Source organism: Macrotis lagotis, chromosome X (assembly GCF_037893015.1).
Source record: "Macrotis lagotis isolate mMagLag1 chromosome X, bilby.v1.9.chrom.fasta, whole genome shotgun sequence".
NCBI lineage: Eukaryota > Metazoa > Chordata > Mammalia > Peramelemorphia > Peramelidae > Macrotis > Macrotis lagotis.
The window spans coordinates 330688312-330701520 of NC_133666.1; the positions used below are offsets into that span (position 1 = coordinate 330688312).

At 39.9% G+C, this 13209-nt stretch overlaps 1 protein-coding gene across 3 annotated transcripts in view; it reads left to right on the forward strand.

Annotated features, from left to right (window-relative positions):
- Positions 1-334: 334 nt before the first annotated feature.
- Positions 335-13209, forward strand: part of NKD2 (NKD inhibitor of WNT signaling pathway 2) — a 109559-nt gene continuing 96684 nt past the window's right edge. Inside the window, exons 1-3 of one of the 3 annotated variants that reach the window (XM_074205092.1) lie at positions 335-469; positions 769-795; positions 1459-1556. In XM_074205092.1, coding sequence (XP_074061193.1) covers positions 445-469; positions 769-795; positions 1459-1556 — 150 coding nt within the window. In that variant the 5' untranslated portion in view covers positions 335-444. Of the gene's footprint in view, positions 470-765; positions 796-1458; positions 1557-13209 lie in introns of all 3 variants that reach the window. The other 2 variants (XM_074205091.1, XM_074205093.1) reach the window with 2 other exon arrangements.

Here is a 13209-nt window from a genome sequence, read left to right on the forward strand (position 1 = left end):
CGCCTCCCTCCCCTGCGCGCATTCCGCATCCTTGACCGTGCGCCGTCTCCAGGTGGACGACCCCCGCCCCTCCCCGCCCGCCCGGGCTCCCCGCTCGGCCGCCCCCCCAGGACCCGGAGCCGCGGAGCGCGGGCAGCCGGCGGGCCGGGCAAGGCTGGCCCCGCGGGGGCCGCTGCTGCTGCGCGGCCGCCCTCCCGGAGGCCGCGGGTCCATGTGGACTGGGGGGGCTTCCCCTGCGGTCTTCGGATTACAAACCTGCACCTGAATGACCGCCCGGCCCGGCGCCGGGGACCTGCGTCCGGCCCGGCTCTAGCGGCTGCCGAGCCCCCGAGGAAGGGCTGGGGGCGGGAGGGAGCCCTGGGGGAGGCGGCGGCGGCGGCCCCGGCCGGAGGAGCCCCGACTGAGCCGGCTGCCGGGGCCGCAGACCCGAGCGCGCGGAGCGGAATGGGGAAATTTCAGTCCAAACACGGTAAGAGCCGGAGTGGCGGCGGCGGCGGCTGGGGAGCGAGCGGGGGGCGAGCCGGGGGCGGACCGGGGGGCGGGCGGGCGGCCTCTCCGGAGGGAGGGCGAGCAGGTTGCGGCGGGCGCTTGCCCTCGGGATGGTGCATCCTTTGATGTTGGAAAGCAGACATCTCAACTGTGTCCCCCCCCTTTTTCCCTTCTCCTCTCCCTCCGCCCCGTTCCCCCACCTCCCCTCTCTCTCTCTCTCTCTCTCTCTCTCTCTCTTCCTCTCTTCTACTCTTTCCCTTTGCCAACTGGCGACAGCAGCATGCAAGAGAAGAGAAAACCCAGAAGGTGAGAGGCAAGGGGGAGCTCTGGGGGGGGGGGGGGACGGGCGGTCCGACTGGGGCGCTTGCTGCGGGGGGATGAGGATGCTGCCCTGGATCCTGGGGAGGAGATGCTCCTCTCCCTGCGCCGAGGTGGCTGGGGTCTGCGGGCCTCCCTGGCCCGGGAGGGTATCTCCTCTGGAGCCCTCCACTGGCTGCAGATCTCACCTTTTCCTACCCCCGGAGGGACGAGCTTTGATCTCCCTTTGAAAGGGGACTCTGAAAGACTAGCGATTTTCCTCTCTTACGAGAGACTGGACTGTGTCCCTCTCCCTCCTCTCAGCTGCGCTTGGAGAGCGCCTTGGGAAAGAGCCTGAGGCCGGGAAAGGGCTGCCAGCTCCCGCCGGACTTCCCTGGAGACTGGGCGAGCCCCTCCCGGCTGCCGCTACCCGGCGGGCTCTCTCCAGGAACAGGAATACCCCGCCCAGACGACCCCCTCGGCACATCCCCCAATCCCGTGCGAGTCTGTAGGATGAGAGGCTGAGGTCCGCTTGCCTCCTGCCTCTGCTCCTGGAAGCGCATCTTGGAACCGCTCGGAAGTGTGTGGTTTTGCCTTCATTAATAGTTTGCTTCCCCCCTTTCCTTTGGGCTGGCCGTGTCCCGTGTGTCCCGTGCTGACCGGGTGCTGCAGGGGACAGTTTTGTGGTGAACTCCTACGTGAGCAACCGTAAAGTCTTGGAAGAAGGAGACCGGTTTGGAGTCGGGGAGCACAGGTCGAGAGACAAACAGGTGAGAGACGCTCGGGTCCAGCCCGCCTAGCTTCTCTAACAGGGCCGGGAAAGACCTTTCTTTCTATTGACTTGCTTCCTTCTTTAGTGGTTGAGCTCACGCTGGTGCTCTGGCTTCTTCAAGAGATAAGGGATTAGTCTCCTTGCATCCTTATTTGGAACCCCAGTATTCTACTCAGGTGTAATACGGAAGGAGCTGGTACTAAATGTGAAATTATGCATCCGAAATATAAAGTATCTCTCCCTGGTAATTCAGGGTAACAGTTTCTCAAAATACTGTTTCCCATTTGTGGGGGATAAGAAGATTTAAGACATGTGGAAACAGATTGAGACATTGTAGAAAGCTACAACCTCAAGAGTAGACTGAGTTACTGGGCTTTTACCTGTCAAGTAGAAATAAAAATGCCTTTTTTTTGTTTTAAAATCAAAGTTAAAAAGGCCAATGCCTAGCATTTACCCATGCTAAAGCTTGGAGATTTTTAATGGAGCAAAGGCAAAGAGTTGTTGCCAACTTTACCTCTTCTTTCTGACCAAAGGAAGCTTGTTGCTTAGAAGTGAAAGGAAGAGACTAGGTTACGCAGACTTTGGGAGAGTAAACTCAGATTGGCATGGCTAGACTTGGGATAGAACTTTGATTAAACAGATCTAGCATGTATTAGAAATGCATTTATAGTTAGGGAATCATTCCCTGAGAATTTTCTTGTTACCTAAAGTGTAACTGGACATCTCTTTTCTCTCTTCATTAGTCTTCTCATTATCCTCCCCACCCTACCTTTGAAATACAAAGTTTTAAGTCTTTTTTAACCTGTGGTGTGAACAAACTTAAAACAAATTTTGATGAGTATATTTAAACATAATTTTAATTTCCATTGTAATCTTCTATATTTTGTTTCATGCATTTGAAACATTATCCTGAAGAATCCATAGGCTGCACCAGACTGAAAAAGGGGTTCATGACATAAAAAACGTTCAGATCCCCTGATTTTGATGTAATGAAACATAGTGCTTTCCAAGCATTGGTAAGTGTTTGGGTATAGAAGAGCATTTTCTAAAGTGGAGGGGATCTCCCCTTTAAGTAGGTGCATCTTTGTTGTCTTGTAGAGTATAAGCTCCTTGAGAGCAAAAGTTGCTTAGTTTTCAGCCACTGTGACCTATGCTTAACACTGACAAACATTTTAGACATGTAGTAAATGTTTATTTATTGACTGATTTATAGAATACTCAAAATTCAAATAATGAGTTCAAGTTCTGCCACTTTTTGTGTGACCACAGACCCCAAGTTGCTTAATCTCTTTAAGCCTCAATATTCTCATCTATAAAATGATGATAAAAAATATACCTCACAGATTTGTTGTAGAGTTCAAATAAGATTACACATGTAAAGTCCTAGATTAGTGTCAGATATTATTATGCTGTTTTACCAAAGCCTCATCTTTGCATGTGCCTATGTGCCTGAATTGACAGGAAGTAGGTAGGAAAATTCATTTAATAGAAAATGAAAGAGGAGTTGGTACTTTGACATTTTCAGATGTCAGAATCAACTTTCAGGCATTATCTATGGAGTCTAAAAAATTGGCTCATACAATTATGACTAGACCAGGCTCTACCAAAAAAATAGAGTTGGCTGGGATTCATTCATGAGTCCAGATTGTATAGCCAAAGTGGAGTCAGCAGATTTGTTCATGTGTGGAGACAACATCTGGTAAACAGGACCCACCAAATTTTTGTCCCCAGGCAGAATGAAATGGCTATTTGGCAATCCTCCCATTAGTGTGATCAATGTGGACTGCCAAACCAAGTAACTCAGTCCCCAGCCCCTCCCCCCATCACACCTCCCCAAACTCTCCAGTGGATTTTATGGCATGATACTTAATGACATTGCAAGACCATGCTGATGAAACCGATCTCCAGAGCATTTCCTCCTGCCCTCTTCCCATAAAAGAGTTTAAACCTAAATCATTTAAGACAATTGTAGGCTGAGATACTAGCAGTTTTCAAAAGGACAGTCATCCTTCTAGTATGTATGTATGTATGTATGTATGTTTATTTGTATAGTTATCAATCATTTAAATTTATTTGCTGCTGTGAGCATAACACCAGTGTGGGTCCCTGAAATAGAACTTAGATTGTAATGGTAGGATTGTGTGTGTATGTGTATATGTATGTACATGGTTAGGCTATATATGCTTGTATTGTAGTCATCTGTGTGCATATGTGTGTATATGTGTACATACATTCATTTATCAAATCCTTTTGAAAGTGGTAGAAAGTATTAAGTACAAATCTGATTCTATGTACATATACACACATAGAATATAGGCTTAATGCTTTCTACCACTTTCAATATAGGGAATAAAAACTCTTGATAAACCAAGTATTTATAAGTTTATAAAACATTTTAAAAATACAGTTATATCTATGTTCTTAATATTTTGGGAGGTACATACCTATATCTTATGTCTCAACATTTTTTTCCTCCATCTACAAACTTATCTTAAGATATTTACCCATTCTTATTTTTGGCAGAATTAAAATATTGTCTGCCTCTTCTCTGTTGGATTTCATATTTTTCCAGGATGATAGGGAGATGTTGAAAACCAGTTGATTTCTCTCTCTCTCTCTCTCTCTCTCTCTCTCTCTCTCTCTCTCTCTCTCTCTGTCTCCGCCCCCCCCCCCCCACCAGTTTGGTCTTGCATGGTTTTTTCCCAAGGCAATGAGATTACATGACTTGCCCAAGATCACAAGCTAGGTAATTATTAAATTTCTGAGGTCACATTTGAACTCAGGGCCTCCTGACTCCAGGACCAACTAGCTGCCTCGTACACTTTTTATTTAACTCTCATTTATATGTCATTAACTTCCTCAAAATAAAAAAAAGCACAATTTTTAAAAAATGACCCCTAAAATAGTATTCAGGATAAGAGAAGTAGTTGTAGATTACTGGGTTGTGGTAAGAAGGTCTTAACTAGCTGTTAAGGCTTGTTCCTTTATGACATGAGATCTTTTTTAATTTTTCCTAGCACCTCCTGCGTTATCTGAAAACAAAGTACTTATTAATTGCTCCATAGGGTGTGATCAAATTAATAATAAATGTTTCTAAAACCCTTTGAATTAGCCTAGTTTGTATGCCTTGGGAAATTGATCTATTAGATAAAGGTAAGTTCACTTACATATTCTGAATGGGGTGTGGAGGGAAAATAAGAGAAGCAGGTTTAAACAAGTAAGATTCAAATTATTTTTTCCCAAGTATTTCTGATATTGTAACCCTCTGAAAATTTGAATTGATTATCATTACTGATATATGTTATTGTGCTGCATCTTAGGGTTGTTTTTAAAAGGACAAATGTTTCTTGAAGAAGAAAACAAACATTTCCACTATGGCAAATAGAGAAACTTCTGCTCATATTCTTCTTTGACTTCTAGAATCTGGAATTGAAAAAGAACTTCAAGTGTAACCTTCTACCTGATTCAGGAATCCCTTTCCAACTTCCCTGACAACCTCTGCTTGTACCACACCATTTACAGGGAACTGTCTATCTCCAAAACAATCCATTCCATTTCTGTCTAGTTTTAATTGTGAGAAGGCACTTCCTGTCAGTCAGGCAGGGGAGCTACAAAGACAAAAATGAAGATAATACTTGTGCCAATGAGCTTCTCACCTAACTTCCCAGTTTAAATTAAATCTTTCTTACTGAACTACATAGTATCCCTCCTCCCTTTTACCACCCTTTATACACATAAAGACAAATATGCTCTGAATTCTCTCTTTTTGAGACTAGAAAAACTCTTCATTTGTTTTAGTTGTTCTTCAAACACCGTGGTTTCCAACACTTTCATCATCCTGGTGATCTTTGCCAGTTTATCAGTGTTTGTTTTAAAATACCAGAACTGCACAGAATCCTACATGTATGTGTGACCTGTTCAGAGAACAGAACAGAACATATCTTTGAAGATATGCATGTTTTACTTCTATTAATAAAGCCTTTCCTTTTTTGGCAGTATATTAATAGTGGATCTATATAATAAGCTTGCTTTAAGTTAACCCTTTAGTCTTTCCCTAATATTAGGACAGATTATCAATCTTCATTCTGTCTTTAGACTCTTGATTTTTTGAACCTATGTTCAAAACTTAACATTTATCCTGTCTTTCAGCTTATTATTTTAAGTTCATTGTTCCAATTTGCCCATTCCATGCTATCCTCCAGTCACCTCTGTTTGGTGTTCAAATTCTGTCCCACTTCCCTATTTTTCCAATCTTCTCACACCTCACTTTCTATCACAGACTATTCAGTCCAATGACACTGCCCTCCTTGCTGTTCCAAGAACAAGACTCCATCTCTTGTCTCTGGGCACTTTCTCTGGCTGTTCCCCATACCCAGAATGCTCTCCCTCTTAAACTCCACCTCCTGGCATCTCTAGCTTTCTCCAAGTTCCAACTAAAATATTATCTTCAACAGGATGCTTTTGCCAACCCTTCTTAATTCTAATCCCTTCCTTCTTTTAATTATTCTTTATTGATTTGCTTCTTGTCTTCCCTGTTAACTTGTGAGCTCTTTAAGGGCAGGGACTGTCTTCTGTCTCTTTTTTGTATTTTCTCCCTGCTTAGTACAGTGACTGGCACAGAGTAGGCATTTAATAAATGTTCATTGACTAGCCAAGTATTATGGTTAAATCTGCTTGGCAAAAGGGAGGAAGATGGCATAATACAATAACTCTTCCAGGACATGATTCAGTTGCTAATTGTTTGGTTATTAGAATGGGCAGCTGTAAAACCATCTTTAGTCACTTCTGATGGATATGTAGGTATAATATAAAAGTCCTAGAAGAATCATTCGAGAGAGACAACTAATCACCAAATGTTGGAAGCACAATGGGCCTTAGTACCCTTTGTGATTAGTGATAATCTTATTATTACACTATAATATTTACACTTAATGATAATTATAACAAATGATTAGTAATCATTTATACCAACTAACTCATTTCACAGATGAGGAAGCTATGTGAACCTAAGTTTACCAAGCATAAGTGAACTATTGTACGATTTGATAGAAAACTTAGGTATTTTCTTGAAATGATTTAGAATAGCATCTAAAGAGTTCTTTGAAGAAGTGATATTTCATTTGAAATTCATTTCATGTAATTGAATTCCATAAGGTCATAGAAAGTTAGACCTGCAAGAGAGGACCCTAGTGAATATATCATCTACTCCAGTTTTTACTACATACTATTCTGAGAGGAAGAAACCCTTCTAAATGTTTCTGGCTCAGCAAGACCTTCAACCCACCTCCCTCTAAGCTGATGATGGCTCCTCCAGAGTGATTTACATTTTAAAAGGTTAAGATGCTTTGAACATAAAAAAACATGGACTGAAATTGTTGTAGATAGCAAGTGGCCTATGGAGAGAAGTAATATATGTATATTCATCACTGTCATTCTGATATAGTCATATTTATCTTTGACATACAGGCCTCTTAAAAAATGGCTTTGACACTGAAAAGCATTGAGGTTTTAGCTACTGAAGAGGAGATCTATACTCAAAGTTAATTTAACTAATTCCTGGTTGGGAAAGTTTATAGTCTTAATCTGGGACTTTAAAGAAATTTTTTGAGGGTTAATTTAAATGTGAAATAGCATAGTATTGTATTTCACCAGAGCATCATTGCTGACACAAAATAATTATCCCAAATAACTCAAAAGTAGTTTTTCAATTTCTCATGGATGTCAAATCTGAAAAAACAAGAGGGCTATCGTGCAGTGACAAGAGCCAAGAATTTGGATTCAGAAGAGTCAGCTTCAAGTCCTGACTCTGCTATGTGACCTTTGAAGTCATCTAACTTCTCTCATCTCTAAAGTTATAGAGTTGGATCTCAAAGGTTTCTTCTATGCAAATTTTGTGATCTATTTCCTGCTTTTGGAGGTGGTCTGTGTCTGTGAGACACATGTGTCTATTTTATAAACTGACAAATTTTGGTGTCCAGAGGGAAGATTAATATGAGAAAATGTCCTACATAATATATGAGTCAATGGACCAAAAATTCCAATTTCTAAAAGCAAAAATTCTTGAGTTGTAATATCAGCTCCCCTCCAGCTACTCTGCATGATTTGCCATGGTTTTATTAGCTGACTTTTGGAAGTTTATAAGAAAAAAAAATTCATAGGCAGGAGACAAATGGCCAATATACACAAAAATTTTGTGCCAACTGGGTAACAGTTTGTTTTCTTTTTCTGTCACTTTTATATTTGTGGCTTATTTACCTACAGAATTTTAGTTTTATTAGTTAAGAACTTACATGTTGCTTTTCCGTAAAGGAACATAAGGTCTATTATAACTATCAAAAATTCAGATTTTTAAAGACAACCATCATCCCTCTTCTATGCACTCATAAATAGATAGCCTGTGAGTTGTCATTTATCTAAAAAGAGGTCTAATTTTAAAGCAATTATAACAAATGCTAAGAGCAAATTATTACACTTAAACAATTTGGATTCACTTAGTGAAGTCGTTTAATATGTTGTTAATAAACCTGTGGTGAAAGGTTCAATCATCCACAGAGTCCCCATCCAGATCTTGTACAACATTCTAGGAAGAAGAACTGGGTGGAAGCATGGATAGATTGTCATAAATCCAACTCTGCTACTGGAAAAATAACTATAAGACCATGGTGGGTCCTTAAGATGCAGAGCAGAATATTATAGTAAAATCTGCAATTATAGTTTTACTGGAAAATGGTAAACTTGAAGACATAGTCAACTTTAAGACCACTTGACATATTTTCTATAAAAGACTACACTTTTCAGAATTTAAAAAAAAATCACCAATCTTGGAAAAAGCACATCTCATGAAAGGTGGTAAATATAGATTTCAATAGATACAATTTTAGCAACTATAAAGATTTTGTGCTTCATTTGACAAGACAGTGGGGAAAAAAGAATGTACTTGATATTAGGGGAGACCTCAGTCCAAATCCCACCCCTGGTTCTTGCTGACTATGTGGCCATGGGTAAGTCAATTAACTTTCTGAGTCTAAATTTCCTCAACTGTGAGATATTTGTTATTTCCATCTCATAAGTTTGTTTTTGAGGATTTATGTAAAATCTTTTTAAAAGGCCTTAAAAATTAGAGCTATGGTAAAAGTAAGCTATTATGACATCTCTCCTCCTTTATTTATTCTTTTTTAATAGGAATGGTGATGATGTATTTATCATTAGTGCCATAATTCTTGGATAATATGCTTTTGAAGTTAATCACCAAGGCCTCCTGAACCAAAAGAGAGTCAAAGATGTGAGTTCAAAATCTGACTTCAGATACTTATAAACTCTGTGACTCTGAGGAAGTCACTTCTGTCTACCTCAGTTTCAACAAATGCAAAATGTGGATAATCGTCATACCTACCTCCCAAGATTGTTATAAGGATTAAATTACATTTGTAAAACACTTTACATATTTAAAGATCTATATAAATATTATTATCAATCAAACTCTATTTAGTATATATATATATATATATACATATATATATATATATACCCGTTTGCTTATTAATAAGGTTTAGTTTTAATCCTAATTTGAAAGTGCCTGTTATATGTAAACTGCTATACTAAATGATGAGGGGAATACTATTATAGAGGTCTTAATTATCACCTCTTTAAGATTATTCCTGGTGGCTGAAAACCTCTAAGCTTTCATCTAAACTTGGTGCGATATTAATGTTTAAAAGAATCCCAGCCCTTTCTTTAGAAATTAGCCAACCATAACAATCTTCATACATTCAGATAAGCAGAAAAATATGGACCTTTTAGGTGCCCCACCTACAAAAGACAGAATTTTAGCCCATATACCTCAATTATTCACATTGATCTACCTAAGGGGTTCTTGATTGTCTGTGGGATACAGCTGTAAGATAATGGAACCCAATAGAAGAGAGTTCCAATGAAATTCGAAGGTATTTGGAGAGGGGGGGAAATCACTTGATCCAATACGTTCTGGATCTTTCACTTCATTTTTCCTTATCTCCTTAGCTGATAAAGGTACTTAGTTGATAAGTGCTTTTGTGTTTGTATATCTGAGTGTTTGTATATCTAGACTCTGGGAAGGCTTCTCAGTCTATATCTGTTTTTCCCAAGGAGATAGCACCACCCGGTGATGAGAACTTCAAGATAAGAGGGGCAATTTTTTTTTCTGATGCTTTTAAACTTGCCATACTGTAAGAAACACAGAACTTTCCCAAAGGAAGCAGTAAGGTTTGTTATCTATCTGGTGAGGTTGTTGCCAAATTGTTTTTCAGTTGTGTTTGACTCTTTGTGACCCCATTGGCGTTTTCTTGGTAGATACAGGAATAGTTTGTTATCTCCTTCAGCTCATACTACAGATGAAGAAATTGAGGCAAACAGGGTTAAGTGACTTGCCCAAGATCACATAACTAGTGAGTATCTGAAATTGGATTTGAACTCAGGTCCTCCTAACTCCAGACCTGTTGTTTTAACCACTATACCACTCAGTGCCTGCTGGTGGGGGGTCAGTCACTCTTGAGCCCCAGATCTACTCTGAAAATAAAAACCATTCTTAGAATACAAAAGCTCTTCGAGGGAAGGGACTATGGCATTTTTTTAAACTTTGTATTCCTAGACAAAGTGTTAACAGATATAATGATGGTCTTGGAATCTAGAAGATCTGGGTTCACATCCTGCCTCATAGCTTTATGTCTCAGGGCCTTGATCAACTCCATATTTACTAAGTTATGCTGACTTCTATTGGTGGAGGAAGTCTCTATTGATAGAATATGGCTAATTCTAGGAGTATTCCCTGGCATTTAGTACATTGTCTTGCATCTAAAAAAAACTTAGCAAATATTTGTTATATTGTTTAATTCAAGAATTCTCCAATGTTTGTGTATCATGGACTCTTTAGGTGGAGCTTAGGGAACCCTTCCCAGAATGTTATTAAATGTATATAATGCAAAGGATTACAAATATAATTTCATCAAAATACAGTTATCAAATTTATTTTTTTTAGTTCACAGCCCCAGATTCAATTTAAAAATCAAATTGATTTAAAGAATTTGACAGCTTTCCCGCTTCTGTAGGAAGGGAGAGAGAAGGGCAGTGGAAAGATTCACAGAGGTTCCTTGGCATGGAAAGCCCCCTTTTGGCTACATCAGTATCTCTTCCTTACTCATTTGATTTAGTTTCATGTCCCTCACTTACTATATTTGTTCTTGCTAGACATGCTGTAATGCTGTTTCTCCCATTGATGAAAGGAAACCATTTCTGTCTTTTTGGCTAGCTTCAGTGAATTAGTGACTCCTTGTTGTTGTTCTTATTTTAAATGGAAAAAAGTTTTTGAATCAGATTCAGGCACAGTTTATCTCTTGACATTTGGAGCTTTCTGAAATAACCTGGAAGTGTACAGAGAGTCATTCGAACAGGAACCAGGAGTTGATGAAAGCCAACCAGGTTGAGTTGGTGCTTACGTTTCAAAGGAAAATGACCCAAACTGGACAGAGCCAAATTACATGCTGCAGGTGCCTTACAAAAACCTCTCCTGGTTTGGGTTTGACTAGGGATTGTGAGGAAACCATAAACTGACTTCAGAAAAATAACTAGGTTTAGAAGGAAAAGCCTTATATAATCTTATGAAGTTATTAAAGAAATATTATCCAGAACTCTATGGAAGTCCAGAATGAAATGTGGTCACGGCACCCTGCCAGTGTTAGTGTGTGGTTTGTTACCAAGTTGAACAAGACCTGACAGTTGTTTCTGAGAGAGGAAAGGTATTGCTGGGCACTCTTCTCCCTGGAGATCCTATGGGCATTGTGGTGAGGGAGGCAGCTCAAAGGATTTATTCATAGAGCAGCCTCAACTTGAATCTCTTTCCTACTTCTGAAGAACTTTTTAGAAAACATCATTGATGGCTGGAAGACGTCATGCCCCTCACCTCACATGTTAATTTTAGATCAGACATGAGTACAAGTAATCTAAGAACCCCTGTCTTCCAAAGGGAAGCAAGTGAAAAATGTGCTCAGTACATGGAACAGATCCAAATTGAGGGGTGACTTCAAATTCAAAACTGGATCTACTGAGTCCCAAATGTCACCATCTCAGAGGCCAGCTCCTCCAATGCTCTTATTTTAGGAGTCGACCCTGACCCAGGGTCACCCAGGGAAGCAACAGAGGTGCCACTGATCATTTCAAATAACCTCTAGGACAGCTATTCTGTCCTCTTTATTCTTGCCTTGTTTCCCACAGGTTCCTTTCAATTTTGACTTCTTTCCCAGGCAGCCAGGTGCTCTTCTGTCCACTGGTGGGTGTGAAGAAGGAAAAAGAACATCAGCTCCCTGTTTTTATTACTTCTGGAGGACTGGTCAGCAGCTATTTTCATTCTACTCAGTTAGTTACCTCTTGGACTAGAGGGAGTTCTGTTTTTCCCTTCCTTTTAAATCATTCCATTTGTAGTACCTTCTGTTCTCTGTTTGAGCTTTCATCTGGCAGAAGTTCCTGCAGGTGAGGTTCATATTGGAGAATGGATCAGAGCTCAGGAAAGCCATGGGGCTACTCTTAAAAAGGGCAATCAAAGATTGTGTGTCAGTACATTTAGTGTGGATCTTAGAAAAAGATTCTTTTTTCTAAATTCTAATCTTTTCTACCAAGTTCTGATTGCTCAGGGATGCCATCTTTTGTTTATTATTATCCTCTTGCTTGTTAGACATGTAAAGCCAATAGCATCCATTGTCTTTTCCAATAAGGGACCAAAGGATTCTTCTTGTCTTTTTTTTTTTTTGGCTTTTCTTCAACATTAGTTGCTCTTTAGTGAGGTTACAAAAACCCTTTCATGTTAGAGTTTAAATTTTGTATTGTTTAAAGTCAAGTTAGAATCCACAAGATAGAATAGAATAGAATAAGAATTCTTCTTGAAAAAGAAGAACCCTTTTCTATGGATTTGCTTTGTTTTGGACTTGTTTTTTTTTTCATTTTTTAAAGTATTAGATAGCTTAATGGTTGCCTACTAATATTTGCTTACATTTATCAGTTATTTGACTCTGGACTACACTTTCCTGTTCTCTCTACATGGAGCAAAAAAGCAAAGCTATTCATCAGGCAGAGAAACTTTGTTTTTCAATTACACATGGAAATAAAGAAGAGTTATTCTAAATTTGCCTTGGTTCAATTTTCAGTTATAAATGTAGAGGCAATGTAGAATAAGGAACAAAAATTAGTTCATTGCATTCTTTGGATTTGACTTTGACCTGCTAAGCAGAGTGGTTTCTTGGTTCTCTTCTCTGAGATTTGTATGTGCCCCTCCCATCCTCTATAAAGCTGTCATCTTTTCCTGCCATCATCCCAGCCTCATTGACTCCATCAGTCTGAAGCAGTAGTTTTTAACATGTGATCTAGTGACCCTACAAGGTTCCTGAAACCCTTTCAAGAGGTCCATGAGACCAAAAACTATCTTAATAATAATAATAATAACACTAAAATATTTTAATTTCTAATATCATAAGCATCAGCTCTTTGTACAGGGTCTTCCATAATTTTTTAAAAGTATAAAGGGGTAAGGGTGTCTAGGTGATGCAGTGGTTAAAGTACTGGCCCTGGAGTCAGGAGTACCCAAATTCAAATCTGGCCTCAGACACCCATTAAGAATTACCTAGCTG